The sequence below is a fragment of the Mustela erminea genome, chromosome 9 (genome assembly GCF_009829155.1).
Source record: "Mustela erminea isolate mMusErm1 chromosome 9, mMusErm1.Pri, whole genome shotgun sequence".
Classification (NCBI taxonomy): Eukaryota; Metazoa; Chordata; class Mammalia; order Carnivora; family Mustelidae; genus Mustela; species Mustela erminea.
Window position 1 is genome coordinate 5,149,538 of NC_045622.1, and position 20,648 is coordinate 5,170,185.

General features: G+C 45.5%; 1 protein-coding gene across 4 annotated transcripts in view; it reads right to left on the reverse strand.

Moving 5' to 3' along the window:
• Positions 1-7,402: 7,402 nt before the first annotated feature.
• The window catches only part of SLC35F2 (solute carrier family 35 member F2), a 49,743-nt gene continuing 36,497 nt past the window's right edge, over positions 7,403-20,648 (reverse strand). For 3 of the 4 annotated variants that reach the window (XM_032357056.1, XM_032357059.1, XM_032357057.1), the window contains exons 3-8: positions 20,459-20,586; positions 16,022-16,181; positions 14,797-14,953; positions 14,234-14,286; positions 12,824-12,978; positions 7,403-8,450 (exon numbers count right to left, since the gene is read on the reverse strand). In XM_032357056.1, the coding sequence (XP_032212947.1) occupies positions 8,265-8,450; positions 12,824-12,978; positions 14,234-14,286; positions 14,797-14,953; positions 16,022-16,181; positions 20,459-20,586 (839 nt within the window). In that variant the 3' untranslated portion in view covers positions 7,403-8,264. The remainder of the gene's footprint in view (positions 8,451-12,823; positions 12,979-14,233; positions 14,287-14,796; positions 14,954-16,021; positions 16,182-20,458; positions 20,587-20,648) is intronic. The other variant, XM_032357058.1, reaches the window with a different exon arrangement.

Here is a 20,648-nt window from a genome sequence, read left to right on the forward strand (position 1 = left end):
AGTCACTGGGGCGCCTGGGTGGCTCAGTGGGTTAAAGCCTCTGCCTTCGGCTCAGGTCATGATCCCAGTGTCCTGGGATCTAGCCCCTCATCGGGCTCTCTGCTCAGCGGGGAGCCTGCTTCCTCCTCTCTCTCTGCCTGCCTCTCTGCCTACTTGTGATCTGTCAAGTAAATAAATAAAATCTTAAAAAAATAATAATAATAATGACGAGTCACTTTGTGCTTTCTTGATTTTTGGATCTTGGCCCTTCGCAGTCCACAACAGAAACAACTGTCTCAAGATGACAAGGGAAGTCGTGAGATTGCGAAACTCAAAAGAGTTGAAGTGTAGCGTGGGGGATGGGGTGGTGACTGCAGTTGTGGGAGGCAGAGCCAGCACCTCTGGAGGATGAAGGGCCCCAACATGGCCGGAAGGGTGGTGTTGCACAGTGCTCAGCGCTAGAGGGCAACCCAGCGGCTCTGTGATCACAAGACTGGTGGTTTCCTCCAGAAGACATCTCTGCTCAGGCCCAAAGATGCCTCGTGTCCTCCAATTCACCCAAGGGTTTTTTTTTTTGTTTTTTTTGTTTTTTACCCAAGGGTTTTTTAGGTTGGTTGTTTCTTGTTTGATTTTTTTTTTTCAAGTCCTAGACAAAGAACTCCATCTCTTACAGGGTTTAAGTTCATAATATTAATTATTCTAGCTGGCGTTTCTAATAGTTCCCCAGGTAGCAGGCCTATGTCCAGAAAGCAACCAAAACCTAAAGCTCAGAACTTATTCTCAAATTACCAGGGCCTGAAAGGACTCTCTGACAGGCGTGAGTGCTACCAAGTTCTAGATCAAATGATTGCACCTGAGTGCCACTAATCAGGACAAAACAAAGCATCCATGCTTAAAGCCCATAATTCTCCTGGTTCTAACAAGACTTCCATGCGTCTAAATGACTATGGCTTTATTATGAAAATTAAAACAATGTTTTGCAATTTGATTACTCTTTATTTCTGTCACACATTACTGGTGTTACTATTTCAACAGTGACAGACAATGAAGGCATTACTACTTTACCATAGCGTCACAGTGTGATGGTAGAGTCCAGACTCTGGAGTCAGACAGATGAGAGCCTAAATTTCATAAAGTTGCTTAACTTCTTTAGGTCTTCCGACAGATATAGATGCACATAAACACCCCCAAGGCTTCTCCCCATCCAAGCACATAGTAGAACTGCATTTCCTTTGAATTTGGACAAGGCCAGGTGACTTGCTTTGGCCGATGAAATGTAAGAGAAAGTGCTACCTGCCCCTTCCAGGCAGCCTTTAAGAGTCAGGGAGGGATTTTCTGTGATTCCCTCTTTCTGGTAAAGCTGTTTCATTAGCCAGAGCCCCAGAGTGAGGACAACTTGAACCAGATCCACAGTGGACTGGAGCATGGCCAAAAATGAAATCCTTGTTGTTTTAAACCAATAATATATTTGTTGTTGTTTGTTACAGCAGCATAACTTAACCCATCTTGACTAATAAAGCCCAATTTCCCCACTTGTTCAATAGGGGCATGAATAGAATCTGCATCCTTAGAGGCACCCAGGTGGCACAATCGGTTAAGCATCCCACTCTTGATTTCAGCTCAGTCTTAATCTCAGGGTCATGAGCTCAGACCCCGCGTTGGGGCCTACTTAAAAAAAAAAAAAAAAAAGAATCTACCTCCTTAGAATGTTGTGAAGTTTACATAAATAATGCAGGTTTTAGGAAAACCCACCACGCTGTGAGACACGTACTACATCTAGATCAGTAAGAGGTACAAGTAGAAAGGGGCAAAGGATTGCTCAAGTTCATCCCGATCTTTAATCATAGAACCATCCTTTCCTCCTAAGCAGTCACTTGGAGAGTCTATCAAAGTGCTAGCTCTCTACTCAGACATGCAAATTCTGGCTTCCAAATATAGTCACTCTCCCCAGGGTTCATGTGAATACTGGGGTGATCATAATTTCCTCTTATTCCCTTCTATTTAATTTGCTTGACATTTCTCAGCAACACTTGTCTAACCACAGGAAATACAACCTACTGATCTAGGTGCTTCTTTCACCCAACTAGTGCAGCATTTCCTCACCAAATATCTTCTAGAATTCTTTGGCCCTATTTGCACTGATGCCAAGAATGAGATGAGCTGGGAGGAAGACTCACAAGCAGTTCACAGATACCATCCAGCCTCATCCCACACACTAAATCATCTTTGGGTTTCTTCCACCACAGAATTATTACCTACTTTCCAAAACCAAAAATAATGCTTCTCAACTCCAAGACTGACCAGAACATAGAAACGCATGGTCAGCAACAGAAACGCAGTTCTACTGAGTCCCTGTTATTTTTAAGGCTTGATGTTTGGTGCTGTGTTAAATGTTTCAAAGTGTATGTTCATGACCTTTCTCATTCCATTGGTGTTTCAGTTTGCTACGAGTAGGGCAAGATCTGCCCATCTAGATTTTACACTTTCATGAGAAGGGTAAAATATTCACATGGGTTGGCAATTAGGTAAATTAGCAATATAAGGCAGAAAGTAGACCTCAAATTCAGTGTTTTCGTAGACTTCCCATTTTCTTACATTAGATATTGATTCTACAAACCAACTTTTGAAAGCCCTTCAGTGCCATTCATAGTACCAGAGGCCCCCGGGCTCTGACTTTCCCTAGTTTGTTCTTGTCCCATGCATCGCTGTCTTGGGGATCTACGTGAGTATCCTCCCATAACCTAGCCAACCTTCTTCCTAGGAGATAAGCATGCCCTCACTGAACTCCAGGCAATTAGAAAGTGCCCTGCTGGGTATTTACCCCAAAGATACAGATGTAGTGAAAAGAAGGGCCATATGTATCCCAAGGTTTATAGCAGCAATGGCCATAGTCGCCAAACTGTAGAAAAAGCCGAGATGCCCTTCAACAGACGAATGGATAAGGAAGATGTGGTCCATATACACTATGGAGTAATATGCCTCCATCAGAAAGGATGAATACCCAACTTTTGTAGCAACATGGACAGGACTAGAGGAGACTATGCTGTGTAAAATAAGTCAAGCAGAGAGAGTCAATTATCATATGGTTTCACTTACTTGTGGAGCATAAGGAATAACACGGAGGACATTGGGAGACGGAGAGAAGTGAGTTGGGGGAAGTCGGAGGGGGAGACGAACCATGAGAGACTGTGGACTCTGAGAAACAAACGGAGGGTTTTGGAGGGGCGGGACTGGGGGATTGGGTGAGCCTGTGGTGGGTATCAAGGAGGGCACGTATTGCATGGAGCACTGGGTGTGATGCATAAACAATGGATCTTGAAACACTGCATCAAAAACCAATGATGTATTTTATGGTGACTAACATAACACAATAAAAATATACACATATACATATATAAAATAAATAAATAAATTTCTATCTGGAAAAAGAAAAGAAAAGAAATTGCCCTGCTCTCTACAAATAAGTCTCCCAGAGTCTCCTGGCCTGACCTGAAGTCATCCTGCTCTGCTCCGCACAATGAGACAGGGCATGAACGATGTTTGTGCATCCGGACCTAACAGTCCCAGGGGATGGACACTTCGCTCCCCAGTCGAGCCACATACCCCTGCTCTGGCATGGCTCACACTTCAGTGAGCAGATCAGGAACCAGGCCCTGGCTGTCCTCCTCCTCCCGTCTAATCCTCCGAACGGACAGTAGGGATCAAATAAATGTGTACCAGTTGTGGGCAAGTAAAGGTACCATTTACACTCAACCAACAGATGGACTAGGGAACCGAGGCTTTACAGGAATGCCTCTAGGTGGGTGTCAAGGGTGGGGGCAGATTCCCCGAAGCAGCTGCAAGCAATCTTACCGACAAGGCAATTTCTGGAGAAAAGAGATGCTAGAAGGCAAGGTGGGGACGGGGCTGGTGCTACAGGTGACGGCGGTGGTATCGGTGGCGTGTCTGTGTGTGTCTCCGTGTGTAAAGGTGTACGCACTGAACGAGCAGTCTTTTCACAAAGACCAAGCTGGATGAGGTCTCACATGGGCTCACAAGACCAAAGTCTGAAAAGAAATCTGAAAGAACGAAAAAATGGGAAATACTCGGGCATGATTGAAAAGCCTGGTTACCCAGCGGGAAGAGACATCAGTGGTCAAGGAAGGCGGGACTCTGCACGGAAACTCCAGCTTCATCATCTCAGCCTCTCCGCTGGGTCAGCCGTGGCTAGGAACAGCTGGTCGTGGGATGACCATTTGGCACCATCTGAATACTTGATGCGATCAGGTGGAGCCAACAATTGTTCAAATGACTTTTGTATTTTTCCTTGGTATCACTTCTCTTTCCCTTCCAACCTAAATTTCCTCCTCCTCCAAAAGTATCTGCACTTGAAGATTTCTCGAGGGGCCTCCAGGTGGCTCAGTGGGTTGAGCATTCGACTCCTGATTACAGCCTGGGTTGTGATCTGGGATGGTGGGATGGAGCCCTGCGCTGGGCTCCACGCTCAGCGCGGATCGCTTGTCCCTCTCCTTCTGCTTCTTCCCAGCCCCTCTCTCAAATAAATAAAATAAATCTTAAAAAAAAATAAAATAAAAGATTGTTCTAAGAAGATAATACGGAGACCAAGGAATAAAGTGCATGACAAAAGCATTAAGAGAAGACATTTGGGGACATTAAATTCTACAAGTAAAATTTTGCTGGTCTGAAGCGCCTTTACTCCCCTTGAGATACCATCTCTAGATTGCTGGACGTCTCAAAACGCCCTTTCTAAGGCTACTGGAGAACTGCCTGTTCAGCATTACCTAATTTCCTCATAAATCTCTTGCCTTTTCATCAGCTAAGTGGCTATCTGCTGAATTTCCCTGATTTATGGATCTCTTTTGAGGGCTGAGGATATGTCCAGATACTAAGTGATTAAATGTGGATGAAAATGGCACGTCCCCATAATAATGATGGAGGAGAGAACCGTGACTAGGCATACAGAGGGCCACAGACACACAGGCAGACAGACGCTTAAAAGGGCAGGCTCCGGGGCTGCGGGGAAAACCACTAACAAGCTGGGCTCTACACGAGAATCTTCCACCTTCTCTCCCAGGATGCGTGTGCTGACTCAGCGGTCGGGGGATGGAGGGGGGGTGCCTACTGCAGGCTGCTAGAGCTGCTGAAAGCAATCCTGGCTTCTGTTTTCACCACGGGCACCAAACTGTGTGCCCTCCTCGTGATGGTTCAGCTTGCCTGAGAACCCCGTCCTTCGGCGGCTCATCGAAGACAATCCCTGCTGAGGGAAGTCATCCTAACACCGTCTTTTAGGTGCACCTGGGGGGCTCAGCTAGTTAAGCACCTGCTTTCAGCTCAGGTCATGATGTTGCAGTCCTGAGATCCAGCCTCGTGTGGGGCTCCCTGCTGAGCAGGGAGTCTGCTTCCCCCCCGCCTCCTTCTTCCCCACCTCCCTGCTTGTGCGCGCTCTCTCTCTCAAATGCATAAATAAAATCTTTTAAAAAGGACCTGGAGAAGTTGTAAAATCCTAGGTGGTTTAGGTCACAGGTCTTGGTCATACTTGCTAAAGCGCCACCTGCTGGACATGCCATGGATAACACACATACATTCTCCGCAAGCCACTGGTCCCCAAAAAGGGGGGAAACGTCCACTGTCAACCAGAGAACATAGTTTCCATGTCCAAACAGGGAGAATGACTCCAGCCAAGCCCTCTCTTCTTCCAGCATCACCACAGTCCAAATGCGCAATTTATTACCTCAATACAACACGAGGGAACAATCCAGCAGCCCTATTATACTATTCAGCAGGGTTTTGTTAATGGCATAAATATCTACAAGAAAATACTGAAAAATCAATATTCTTCTAATAGGGTGGAAAAGAATTTATGGGAGATTATCAGCCTAAGAACGTGTTACATTTCAAAAGCTTGTATGTGAGCCAGATGTTTGAAAATACATTTTCCATGGGAGTGGTGGTACCGAGACCGGGGAAACTCTCGGTCTTTACGGACTTCTATAAACTAGGATGCAGGATTTGCGATCCAATTATTTAAGTGCTGACTGTCACTCACAGCACGGCTTCTCTGCAACACTGAATTCTAAGTTTTGATTTAGGATGCTCAGGGTTGAAGTCCTTTGCCCCTCTCCAGAGGGAGCAGGTAAGGAAAAAAAAAAAAAAAAAAAAAAAACTCTGGGTTTAGGGGGACAGGGGGAAGAGCCAAGCAGGAGGAGATTAACACTGCGCACATATATCTGCAGAAAACGCCTTAGTTTAGGCCAGTCTCCCCTTAAATGTTCTGAACTGCAGCCAGAGACAAAGTTCATTTAATAAATGTCCAAGGGGGCGCCTGGGTGGCTCAGTCTGCCTTCAGCTCAGGTAGTGATCTCGGAGTGCTGGGGTGGAGGCTTCATCGAGCTCCCCGTTCGGCTGGGGAGTCTGCTTCTCCCTCTCCCTTCGCCCCAGCCCGCTGCTCCTGCTCGCTCTCTTTCTCTAGTAAATTAACAAAATCTTTTTTAAAAGTAACTAAATGGGGACGCTTGGGTGGCTCAGTTGGTTAAGCAGCTGCCTTCGGCTCAGGTCATGATCCCAGCGTCCTGGGATCGAGTCCCACATCGGGCTCCTTGCTCAGCAGGGAGCCTGCCTCTCCCTCTGCCTCTGCCTGCCATTCTGTCTGCCTGTGCTCGCCCTCTCTCCCTCTCTCTCTCTCTGATAAATAAATAAAATCTTTAAAAAAAAAAAAAAAAGTAACTAAATGCCCAAGAACTGAGACAAAAAGAGGTCTAGAAAGATGAATAGAGACCATGGTTGACATCGAAGAGCTCAGCCGGCGGCGAGGAACGGCAGGTAAACAGCAAGCACTCCGTAAGTGCAACAAGGAACATATGAACAAGGGCCCTGGGAACCTAGAGGAGAGGGAGCCTGACAGGCTTCAGAGCCAGAGATGATGGTTGAGCTCAGACTTGACACGCACGTGGGGCGTCATCACCTCAGGCTCTTCACGTCACCCCACGCACACAGGTTTGTTCCTACGCAGGGTGTTTAAGAAATAATGTGTTCATCCAAACGGAAGTCTTGCCCCAAAGGTGAAACACAGCAACCTAAACTTTTCCCATTCATTGGCAGCTGTGAATGATACACAGTGAAAATAAAACATTAGTTTTAAAGGGCTGCAGACAATAAAAGGTTATTTCACTCGAAAAACTTAAAAAAAAAAAAAGGAAAAGAAAAAATTAAGGTAATTCAGAATTTTAAAAAGTTTCTTCCAGCAAATGATCCGTGGGCTCCCTCTGACTTCCCCTCCATCCCAACATAATCCCAGGTAGGTCTGCCGCAGCTCACCGAAGACATGATTCTGAGAAGCCGGACAGGAAGAAATGTCAACTATATTAAGTCATTTAAAAATCCAGAAGGGAAACGGGTTCATCAAAGAAACCGCACAACGAATGTATTGCCATGAAATCAAAATCTTTTAATCACATGAACAGTTACCCTCAATTTCTTTATTACATTAAAAAAAAAGTTTACGTAGAGTTTACAGTTTTTGCAAAGTGGCAGCATGGTCGTGGATAATCATGATGATGCTACACATTCACACTGTGAATTGAAGAAGGATCGGAAAAATCTCACAGCACGTTACAAATCCTCAGTGAGAAGCCGTGTACTGTCCTCTTCGAACAGTGGACAGGGGGTCCCCAGGTCTCCCGCACCACCCCTCTCTCCTGCCTGGACGGCGCTCACACCAGTATCCCAGTCTTTCTCAAGGGCTACCCCAACCCGTTGCTGCCATATGCAATCATCAGACCCCGGGGTGGGCCACAGGGCTTGCGGACGAGGACGACCTCAGCAAGACAAAGCACCCGGAGGCCTCCAACTGTGGAAGGCTTCTCCCCTCCTGAACAGGCTTGGACTGCCCCCACTCCCGCCAGGACAGCCCGCTTGCGGCCGTGCCCTGAGGCTGGATCACGCCTGGGTATACGCCCCACCAGGCTTTCCCGCGGGTGCCTCCGAGACCCCAGCATGGCCCGCACCTGTCCCCCTGGCATGACCGGGCATTGGTCCTCAAACCCACAGACACACAATCCTAGCCACCTCAGCTTCTGCTCTATTTTCCGATTTCTAGTTTTGATGCATTATTTTCTATTCCTTTATAAAATCTAACCACTGGCTCCAATCCAATGTCTCAGGGCTCGCCCCCCCCAGTAATTTTCCAAGAGTCCCCTCCGCCCCCAGCAGGCTCTGCCGCCTCCCAGCGACGGCCCCCGGTTTCCCGGGAAGCCTCGGGTGCCCACGCTCCGCGCCTTCCTCTCCAGCTACAAGGCGGCGGAGTAGGTCTCTGGCAGGTTCTCCTCCAACTTCAACCCCAGGTTGTCGATGCCGATGCTGGTGACCGGCGGCACGTCGCTGTCGGCCGGCTCAGCCGTGCGCGTCGGGACGGAGCAGTACAGCACGAAGCCCACCATGATGACGGTGAAGGACAGGATGTAGAGCCCGGAGAACTAGAAGGAGAACAGGAGGGGGCTGTGGTCTCTGGCAAACGCAGGCCGGCTGCTGCCCTGGGCCAACCACGCGATCCCGTGACCTTTGTTTCTGGAAGCTGCCTAAGGAGACGCCGATACCCCCAAGCCCTCCGGTGCACGCGTGCGTGAAGACACGGTCTTGGGCATCACCTGTCCCATCAGCCGATCCCTGCATCTCTAGGAAGCGGAACTTCTGCCTTTCTCTGTGCTAAGCCCGGCTGGACAGCCACCCCGCAACCAGCCCCACTCAGTGCAGACCATCAGAGGTCAGCCCGGACACCAGGAGCGAGCCCATTTCAGACCCTAAGCCCTGCTTGTAATGTGGCTATGAAACAGAGAAACACAGGACCCAGGATAAAATGTGGGCAAACAGAAAAGACAAGTTCTCCAAAACCCTTCGCGTATGCGAATGCAATAAAATCCAGTTTGTTAAAATTTAATAAATTATCTTCTTTCGGTAGACAAGCGTAACAAGCAGGTAAGATTTTTAGAGCTCGAAGAACGTCATTTTTTGGAAAAGCCTCAAACCCCAAGAGGACACTGGTGTGAAGTGCAGTCGGACAAGCCCAGGGCGCGGAGCCTTGTGGGTGAGCCTCCCACCGTCCGGGATTCTGGAAGGACCAACTGCAGCGAGAGCCCATTCTGACAAACACACCACAAGGATGTTCAGAGTTTCTGGTGACCTTCTCCAACCCACCCCCTCTGTTAGGAAAACAAACATCCAGAATAAAATGCAGTGAAGACAAAAACACTAATACACTGTTTATTATTACTGAAAAACGGCCTTCTGACATACCCCCAAAGTTTGAATAAATAATAATATGCACTTTGCATATTTGCTCTTATTTGAATGGAGGAGCCATACAAAAGTTCAAGTATTAAGGAAATTAATAATTATTTTTAACAGCATGAAAGATTAAAGAAAGAGAAGAGCTGAAGACAGACCAAGGATGATGTAGTAAAAATTAAGGTAACTATGTAACATAATTAATGTGCCATTAAACACCTAGGATCATTTTTTTTTTCTTGGTACAAGCAAACTCAAATTTATGAGTGGTCTTGCTAACCTGATTTCAAAGTTAAAAACAGAGAATGCTGGGGGTGCTTGGTGGCTCAGTCGGTTAAGTGTCTGACTTCTGCTCAGGTCATGATCTCAGGGTTATGGGATCGAGCCCCGCTTTAGGCTCCCCACTCCGTAGGGAGTGTCCCTCTCCCTCTACCCTCCCCACCACTTGTGCTCTCTCAGATAAATAAATAAAATCTTAATTAAAAAAAAAAAAGAATGGAGCATGCTATTTTATTCAAGCCAACAAATGTTTAATTCACTTAAGATTTCAAAGTATGCTCCCAAAGAGTTCTAATGCCTAAAAAGAGTTCTAATAAGAAGGTGATAAAGAAAAACAATAAGAAAACATAACAGACTAGGAAAGGAGAGGAGAGGGGGAGAGAGGAGAAAGAACAAGATACACTCCAAAAAGTAGCAGGAGGAACTAAATAGGGTTTTGAAATGAGTATTATGTACAGTCCTGGTCATCTCCGGGCTTCTCTGAGTCACCACTGGCTTCTGCACGTTTATTTTCTAAAGATGCTCAATCACTTCCTAACCTTAAGCCTTTAGATATCTTTAAGGAATGGAAGAGCCACAGCCCTCCCCAAAACAGGAAAGCCTTCACCAGATTCAGTGCAAAGAGTCAATGATAATGACGTGAGTCAAGCTTGGCTTGACACCCAAACCTGGCTTTAGTTCTTGGATCCAAACCAAGCATGGTCCTCACAAGCATGGCCAAACACAGCTGGCATTTAATAAATATTTTTGGGGGAAAAAGGAGATTCAGAGACTATTAGGGAAAATTAAACCTATTTAGATTACCCTTAATTTTCAAAGTCAGTATTATAAAGTCAGTATCTATGGCCTCCTATAAAATGTTTACTGTTACCTGTAGGGAAGCCTACATAACTTGTTCAAAACATGTCCTGTTTGGTTTGGTGGTTTTAAATGGTTGGATCCTCTTAAGAAGCAGGTGATCAAATGGAGTCATTTCCCTTAGAAGGGAGAGACTCTGAGGGAATGAGGGAAGTCTCCTGAATTAGAGGCTCTAACCTTTATCTCCCTTCTTTTCATTCTTTTTTTTTTCTTTTCCTTTTTTCTTTTTTTTTTTTCTTCTTCTTTTTTCAATTCTACTGGTTGTGTCAGGATCTATACTGGAAGTTTCTTGTGGCTACTCTGGTCAGTAAGTATTTACTCAAGATCAATTCCAGAAGAGGCAGAGTCTGACACTGAGGAGTGCAGAAATGTTTAAACTTTTCAACTGTGGATTTTAAAAATCAGAGCCAAGGTTATTTTAGAAACTACAATTTTAAGAATTGGTGGTATACTGGGCTCATAACTGCCTTTAAAACTGCTTCAAAATGCTAGGTATTGCGCACCCGGGGGGCTCAGTAGGTTAAGAATTTGCCTTCAGCTCAGGTCATGAGCTCTCGGGGTCCTGCAATCGAGTCCCATGTCGGGCTCCCTGCTCCATGGGGAGTTGGCTTCTCCCTCTGTCTCTCTCTACCTCTCATGAATAAATAAATAAAATCTTTAAATAACTTTTTTTAAGCGCTAGGTATCTTCTTTAAGCTCTGAATGGTTTCCCACCTCTATAATTTACTCTGAAGATCACAGCAGACCTACTCTCTGTTCTACAAGTCTTGAAATGGCCTTTGAACAAAAACAATTAAATCTGATCTGGATTAAGAGACATGCAGGGACAAAGAAAGAAACATAAAGCAAAAGAATGGAGAAGGAATTTAACGTTCGCATGCTCTAATTTTGAAATAACGGTTTAAAGTTATATGGTCAAAAAAATGAAATACAAAAAGCTTTTTCATGTTCAAGTTAAGAGCAGTTAAAGAGCAAATATCTACATGAAAAGAGCTTATAACAGGTAGTGGCAGGTGTATTTTAAAAGCTTTTCTTTCTTTAACCTTACTTTCTCCTTCCCGCTGGGATAGTATTTTGCTTAGAAGAAATTAAACTACTAAAGCTAAACCAATATATTTGGTTTAAAAAGAAAAACGCACAGGTGAGTGGGGTCCTACTTTACATAGATAACCTATAACCACTAAGCTTAACTGCAGAATAAAAACAACATCACCTCCTGGTGGCAGCCATGTGAAATGCCAGCACAGCACCACAGCTCACTTTTAAGGCTCATTTTGTAGCCCTTGGCAGCTGTTCTCATTAAAATAATAATAATAATAATAATAATAATAATAATAGGGCACCTGGGTAGCTCAGTGGGTTAAAGCCTTTGCCTCAGCTTGGGTCATGATCTCAGGGTCCTGGAATCAAGCCCTGCGTTGGGCTCTCAGCTCAGCGGAGAGCCTGCTTCCTCCTTTCTCTCTCTCTGCCTACCTGTGATCTCTGTCAAATAAATAAATAAAATCTTTAAAATAATAATAAGAAGAAATTTTTAAAAATCTAGGCCTGTCAGGTCACTTCTCTGATTCACTCCAACATTTGTTGCCTTTTAATGATGCAACAAAAAGTTACAAATACTCTTTCAGTCTAAGTTCAGGAACACCTTAACCACCAAGTTTGTAAAGATAACACCGAGTTCCTTTCATAGGTAAGGCAAATGGTTTATGTTTCTTTAGCCGAAATTTCTGAGAACCCACTGAACAAGGCGCTGTGAGTTCATGGCCAATTCCTGGGAATAGTGTAAATCAGTGTCAAGCAATTTCTGCCTAGGTATAAAATTCTACAAGGACAAAGAAATGTATTTGCTGTCCCCAAATGAAACTAAAAGTATCAAGCAACAGCCAACATTCTCGGTATTTGTTCAAATAACTAGGATAGCAAGCTCATCGACAAGCATTTACTGAATGTATACTCAAGAAAGACAGATTTCCAATGTAGCAGTTCTCAAAGTACACTCCTAAGACCTTAGGCACCCAAGACCCTTTCAAAAGTCTATAACATCAAAACTTTTATTATATTATGAACATGATTATATTTGCATGGAGTAGATCGTCCAACGAGATTGTTGCCCAAAAAGATGAGGTTTTATTTGTGGATCTAAAAGACACCCACAGAGGGACGCCTGGGTGGCTCAGTTGGTTAAGCAGCTGCCTTCGGCTCAGGTCATGATCCCAGCGTCCTGGGATTGAGTCCCATATCGGGCTCCTTGCTCCGCGGGAAGCCTGCTTCTCCCTCTGACTCTGCCTGCCACTCTGTCTGCCTGTGCTCACTCTCGCTCTCTCTCTCTGACAAATAAATAAATAAAATCTTTAAAAAAAAAAAAAAAGACACCCACAGCTTCTTTTAGGCCAAGCAAGTGTTTGTATTTGAACACGATCTATTTGCTTACCTTATAGCCAAACAGAAAGAGTCCAAAGAAAAGACTGTAGAGGTCGGCCGTCAGGATGCCCAAGTTCACAGAGGTGGCACTGGTGACTTTAATCACTAGTGGCATGAAGCTGTACAGGCAAAACATAGAGAGGGCAAACGCCACAAACAGCAGAGCTGCGGAAAAAGCAAAGTGTAACAGCTAACATTACAGGAAGAAATCGGAAGGCAAAGACCCTTTTAAGGCTTGGCTGCCATCTACAATTCCCTGACCCTTCCACAAACTCTCCACAGAGCCACTTGCTAATGCTCAGCATTGCAAATGCTGAAATTTGCAGAAAGCCCTCACGGCAAAAAATAGTCATAACAATAACAAGATACGACACCGAGGAAGGACTTCAAAATCGCAACACGGTGTTCAATGGTGAAGTCCGTGGGGACTTGCTCATGGTGTGAATGGTTCAGCAGCTCTCATCACTGGCCCCAACCGCCCACCCCAGAGAGTGTGATGCTGTGATAAAAGGTCAAAAAAAGCAGAATCACTATCAAGAAAAATCACCATAGTCTTTCGTTTGTTTTTGTCTGGTTCATTGGTTGGACATGATTCGTGTCACCGGACTCAGAATAAAGCGTTTTTAGTCACCAAAGGCAGCTTATGCTTATTACCTTGTGCTTGCGTCACTAAATTCAGCGCCCTCTGAAAGCACGGTCTAACCATCCTCTTCAGGGCACAGCGCGTGACCGCTCAGCTTTGCAACCACTCCTTCAATCCCACCCCCATACTCAACACACCCCCAGTCACACTCACTCACATTCACACACACTCAATCACACTCTCACAAGCCAGGTTCTTTAACTGAATCAAATTACGTAAGCACAGCCAACACACTTTGTGACATTTCACGGACTGTTTCTAACTTCCTTCCACCCGTCACTCAATAAGGTTGGAGGAGTCCTTCCTAACCGTTCCCTCACTGTTTGCTACATTGTTTGTTTGTGCAGATGCCCAGGAACATCAGGTGAGAGTCATATGGAAGGCGGCGGGTGATTCCACGCCGTCAGAGTATTGGGGTTAATGTTTCACGAATTACATGGAGCAGACAACCTTCAAACGAGGCTTGAGGACTCGCGACGCAGACCTAATGGAAAGTGAGTGTGACCAAAGGTCAGTCGGTCTTGTTCAGAATTCCTGGTAAAGAAAAGCTCTTCCTGGGCGTAAAGATTAAGAATTAACTCCTGTGAAGGTTCATTTACGAGTTCTCAGGGAAAACTCAATGTAAAATCCTGGAGAACTCTGGGTACCACACTGCTCTGTGATTTTACAGAAATGGTTTAATATTACTTAAATGAAGTATTTATTTCTCAATGCCTACTTTTGTCACTCGAGAGGAAAGGCTACTGACTCAAAGAGGAAGACCATGGATGTACGTACCGATCTTCCAGTCCCACCGAATGCCGGCAATATCCTTATATTCCACGATCAACCTGAGATCAAAACCAGAGAGAACCACACACTCATTGTCACTAGCTTGTAAGCATTTTAGTTGCTCTACTCAAGCTAAGGTGAGGAATTATGTTGATTTTGAAATCTTTCTTAGTGTATAAAAATAAGTATCTATAAGATAAATGACAACAAATAAAACCAAAGGAGCCCATAAACATGCTCAAGGCCCTTCGAGGCACTTTTCAAAGAGCACCCAGCATGAGATTATGCTTTCCATTTGAACAGGGAGTTAATATTTTCTGTTAATAACTGAAAAATAACGTCTGTACTGGGAATGCCTGTACCACACCGTAAGCAGAAATCCTAAGCTTCATGCGCATGTAAGAAAACAAGGTGCGATTCTTGATATTTCAAGAATCTTCTAATCATTAGCCAGCTCCTGATTTCACATGGGAATCTGGGCCAAACCACAATGAGTATCAGTAGCAGGAAAGGAATCGTGTACCACAGATGGGCTTATTTTGTTTTGAAGGGAGACTTTAGACTCTTACAGCTGTATGCCGCTGATCACTGTTCCAAATAAGCCCACCATCCCTAAAAACTCCTGTCTGCTCAGCTTCTTCACAATGTACTCTTCACACACGTTAGACACAGCATAGAGGGAAGCGCCTAGAAGGACCAAGATGTCACCAATCAGGACGTTACTGCCTACAGGAAGACAAGACACAAAAAGGTACACAGCATCAAGACAGGGGACCCTTCTCGCCTGGTTCTAGGAGTTGATCTGGTTCACGTCCATTTGAATAAGATTTTATAGAAGGGGAGACCCTGGTTTCTAGAAGTTTAAAGACTCTTACTCCTCTCACTTTCTGGCATAATTCTGCCGTGATTTTTCATATTCTGACCCCTCGGGAGATGATGCAACTGGAAGACGGATAATGTAAGGCCTTAGGAAATGATTCTATGACAAAGAAATTAATGGAATTTAGGAAAGGGAATTAACTAAAAACTACAGGGAAGGAAGCTAGGTAGTCAAGGTCATCTTCTCTCAATCCGAGGACACCGTGAGGTCACTTGTAGACTAGGTAAATTCAGACACCATATTTAGATTTTAAAGCATCATCTGAACTTTGACCCGAAGGAAGTCCAAGTGTTCTCATTCACGGAGCGACTAGAAAGAGGTCAGTCACCCAGTGGACAGAAGCTTCCTTTTGATAAAGAGCCATGAATCAGTAGGATTTATTTTTCTTTCTTTCTTTCTTTTTAAGATTTTATTTATTTATTTGACAGAGAGAGATCACAAGTAGGCAGAGAGGCAGGCAGAGAGAGAGGGGGGAAGCAGGCTCCCTGCCGAGCAGAAAGCCCAATGTGGGGCTGGATCCCAGGACCCTGAGATCATGACCTGAGCCAAAGGCAGAGGCTTAACCCACTGAGCCACCCAGGCGCCCCTACAGTAGGCTTTCCAGCAACTAATCCAAATGGATGGACCAAAAGAGGATTATTGCAAATATTTAAAGAAACTTCTCTCTCATGAGACAAAACAAAACTATTTAGTGTGACAAAAAGGAGCAAGGACCATGGGCAGGCAGGAATGCAAAGCACGCTTGGTGGACCGTGTCCCGACAGCAGAAGCCAGTAAATGTGAAAATAAAACTGAAAAGACAGTTTAAGCAAGACACGTCTTCCGTCTTTTCCCGTAGAGCTTTGCAATACGGAAGCGAAAACACAAGCAACACCTTGTTTTCTGTGACCGAAGCAGAAGGACTACAGCCTCACCTGAATTGTCCTCCCTCCCCGCCAGGATGTCTGCTCCGACCATCGTCCCCACGCCCAACAGACACACAGCCACGGCGATGAAGTGGGTCGCTCTGTATCTTGCGTAAAGAATAAACCACGAGAGAGCCATCAACACAGGGATCCCGAAGCAGTCCAAGAGCTGCGAGGAAGGAGACACAAACTGCGTGAGCCTTCTGTCCTCAACTAAAACATGGGTGACTCATGCTCGGAGTTCCTGCCCGTCCTGTATGTCTCGACGGCGATCTACCGGATTCCTCAGGTTTACCTTCCCCTGGATGGGCGCACTGTACCTTCACAGCCCTGGGAGACTGAAACCACGGTCCCCATTTTACACATGAGGAAAACCAAGGCGCAGTCGGGTTAAATGAGGTGCTCCGGGTCCCACAGCTGGAAGCGGTCAGCAGTGGCTGACCCCAGGGATTCTGTCTCGTAGACTGTGTCTCGTAGGCTCGTGTTTCTCCTCCAGTCCAGCAGGCAGACCTGCTCTCCCTCACTCGACCAGTACTTCCGCACCTCAGGTCGGGGAGACCTTAGGAGAGGAGCTGGAGTGCAGAGAACGCGAGAGACACGGCCCAGCCCTCAGGAGCCAACAGAAGGCTAGACAGACACAGAAGAAATAGTCACACAAGCAGGTGTTCAACTGCTGTTGGGCTAAGAGCCACCGAGAGGTACAGGAGACTGTCAGAAAGCCCAAAGACACCATCTCCCTGACTGGCCAACCGCACCGTGGCTCACAGCAAATCGATATTCCTCCGTCACCCAGTGATCCTGGGTCCAGAAAAACCCTCTCCACGCCTGATATGGCCAGGCTACAAGGCAGTGCCAAAAATCACAGCAAATTCAAAATCACTTGTAAGATTAAGGGGGGAAAAATGGAGATTTTATTCCCTCCATTCTTGAATTCACAAATCATGTGAAGTGCATTCAAGGATAAAATATATTCCGTACGCTAACAATAGTCCCAAACCTACTTTACCATTCCTCCTGTTCTTTTTTTTTTTTTAACCTTGACTTGGATTCTCTCTGTGTCTGTCTCCTTTTGGACAAGGCCCTAAATCTCCCGCAGCCTCTTCGAGCCCATCCCCGGCTGCTGACTGATTGCCTTTTGTTGCGGTGTCAGTCCTGCAGGCCCCTGAGCCTGGGTGCGGGAACGGGCACCTCGCCTTGTTATTTATTCCAGCTGCAGAGCTCCAATCCCCTAAGTGCTTTACGGAGCCAGCCTGAATAACAAACCATTAAATGATGCAAATGATAACAGCCTGTCCCGGAAGACGCCAGCACAATCCAGCCATAATGACTTAACAAAGTCTAAACGATGTTCCTTAAACCCAAAAAAGTAAAAAAAAAAAAAAAAAGGTCCCTCTCTAAAGTCTCACAGGAGACTCCCTATCCTTAAATTGTGCCTTAAAATTGAACTTAAGTTTATTCTATTCTGGGGGCGCCTGAGGGGGGCTCCATCGGTGAAGCCTCTGCCTTCGGCTCAGGTCATGATCTCAGGGTCCTGGGATCCAGCCCGAGTGGAGCTCCCTGCTCAGCGGGGAGCCTGCTTCTCTCTCTGCCTCTGCCTGCCGCTCCCTTGTTTGTGCTCTCTCAATCCCTCTCTGTCAAATAAATAAATAAATAAAATCTTAAAAAGAAACGTGCTCTATTTTCAACAATTTGGGGTGGGCCGTGAGTGGCCATCTAAGGGACCTGCCTACGCCGTGCTCCCTGGCCAGTCCTCCCTGGCGTCACAGTGAGAAATGAAGAGATCAGACTAGATGATCTCACAGTTTCAAAAGTTCCCCTTCTCATATGCTCTCTAGCACACCAGGCCATCTACCTACATGGACTCTCCTTCTTATATACTCTTGGTGATGGCTGTCTTCTCCTTGATGAGTTCAGTCCCAAGAGCCTCCCTATTTAACTTAATCTTTAAAAATTACTGGGGCCCCTGGGAGGCTTAGTTGTTAAGCAGCTGCCTTAGGCTCAGGTCATGATCCCAGCGTCCTGGAATCAAGCCATACGTTGGGCTCCCTGCTCGGCAGAAGCCTGCTTCTCCCTCTCCCACTCCCTCTGCTTGTGTTCCCTCTCTCGCTGTGTCTCTGTCAAATAAATAAATTTTAAAAAAAAATTATTGTCCAGCCACAGTCCGCAAGGTATGAAGTCAGACGGCCAGCGGAGGCAGGCACAGATACAAAACTGAGTTAGACTTTGTTAGAAATACTTTATTAGACATGGAGTGGAAAGGACAAACGGAGACAGAAGGAGGCCGTAGAGAATGGAGGACGGGGGCGTCAAACGGCACGTGTTCTAGGAAGAACAGAGCAGCCCAACGGAGGAGAAGCTGGCCGTGGGTGGGGAAGGAACAGAGAGGAACAGAAGGAACAGTGGTAAAGCAGGAGGACACAGGGGCGGAAACCTAGCCCACAGGGTGCCCACAGGCACGTTGTAAGCCTCCCGTAAACCACTCCGTCCGTGGTCGCCGCTCCAGCATCTGCGAAGGAATCCCTAAGGAGGAGGTTCAGAGGCCCCAGAGCCCAACTTCCAACCTTCTACCCAAACTGCAGATTTACTCAAGTAGAGAATCATCTGGAAGAGTCCCAGGGACAGTCCGAACCACCTCAGCAGGGAGCTGTGCCTGCCAGATGGCCTTTTTGTCATGGCCTCCTTGAGAGGACCAGAGCACTAACCTGTGACGACCAAATGCTTGTTTTTCTAAGAGGCTAGAATGGAAGAAACTGTTTTCAATACAGAAACCCAACTGTTGGGGTTTTTGCTTAGCTGCGTTTAGACCTTGTACCAAGTGAAAACTGGTCATTATCAGTCATCCAGAGTTCCAGGAAATTATAATCAAGTAATTGTGTACGAGGAGGGTAGATGTGACTGGGAAATGCCGTCTTCTATTTAAGTGTACGCTTACTACCCAGAGCTAAAAGCACACGTAACCCTATTTGTGAGGAACTTGATCCTTTAGGTAACTCTAGTTTTTAACAGCTTTTTTTTTAAAGATTTTATTTATTTATTTGTCAGAGAGAGAGAGAGATCACAAGCAGGAGGAACAGTAGAGAGAGCAGAGAGCCCGCTGAGCAGAGAGCCCGATGTGGGGCTCAATCCCAGGACCCTGGGATTATGACCTGAGACGAAGGCAGACGCTTAACTCACTGAGCCACCCAAGCATCCCTACCTCCTGGTTTTAATTTTTATGAATGCTGGGTTTTCCTACATGCTTCCTGTGATATCTGTCTTAACTCTAATTTCCCAAAACCAAAAGGTCTGCTGAAGACAATCTTAGCATGATTAGCACGATGTTACGGAAGAGAAAATATTTAATATGATGCATTCAGATAAGGGTAGCATTTAATGTATATTCACATTGGGAAAGTACTGAATTTTCATCAGTCCTCACGTCTTCCAAGCAAAATAAGTCTAATTACACTTTAATTTTTCCAGAGATGAGATAAGGACGCCTCTGTTTCATATAGTGAGAAAACTGATACATCAGAAAATTACAAATTTGGGGGCACCTGGGTGGATCAGGTGGTGAAGGCCTTCAGCTCAGGTCACGATCTCAGGGTCCTGGGATCGAGCCCCACATTAGGCTCTCTGCTCAGCAGGGAGCCTGCTTCTCCCCCTCACCCTCACCCCAGATCCTGTTCTCTTTGTCTCTCACTCTCCTTCTCAGATAAATAAATAAAAACCTTAAAAAAAAAAACTTACAAATTTATTAATTGTGAAGACTAAACCTAGCATTGGAGTCTCTCACTTTCACTTCCCTTCAGGAAACTTGAGTTGTTCGCAGCGGTGACTCACTGTCATTATACAGCCCAGAGTTCGCTACCATCGAGACAATTGAATCAGTCTTCCTCAACACCTAGCTAAAAAGTACTGCTCTGCAGGAACATTTTTCCTTTAATGCAGCAAGAATAAAACCTAAAAAAGGAATAGGGACATCAGTTTTACCTCTGGCTATTCAAGGTGCGTAATCTCTACCCCCAGATATCTACAAGGTTGCTTCCAACAACTCCAATGGCTCATTTTGTCTCGAATATCTACTTCCCTAGCAAACATTCAACTTTTCTGCAGCACAAAAGTACATTCCCTTTATACGTCATCTTCAAGCAAACTTAAAAAAGAATTCTTGTCAACAGCACAGCATCAATTGCCAACTAAATATTTATGTTTATTTTGGTAGCAACTGTTTAATTCCGTAATAGCTTTGGCAGTTTGGGAACTGATTAACTTGTATACATTTTCTCTAATTCAGGGAAATTTTACTCATTAGCACCTATGCTCCGTGAAGAAACAGACAGTGTCCACTGTGTTTAGGTTTTTCTACAAGGAAACGGCTTTTCCATAAAATTGGGTTAGCACATATGGGTTCGGATTCTTCTCTCGAAGCTGAAAAACCCACACGGGTCGGAGGAGGGCCCTCACCTGGACACTGGTGAGAGTGGTGTACTGGTATGCTCTGACGATCAGGTAATTAGCTTCCACATCTGCTAGCCCGAGCAGGACGTACTTCCACCATTTTCTCTTCAAGATGGATACAAGGTTATCGCTACCTGGTTGAAAGAAATCCGGGTTGGTACATGTCCTTGAAAATGATGTTACGCATGTTGATTTA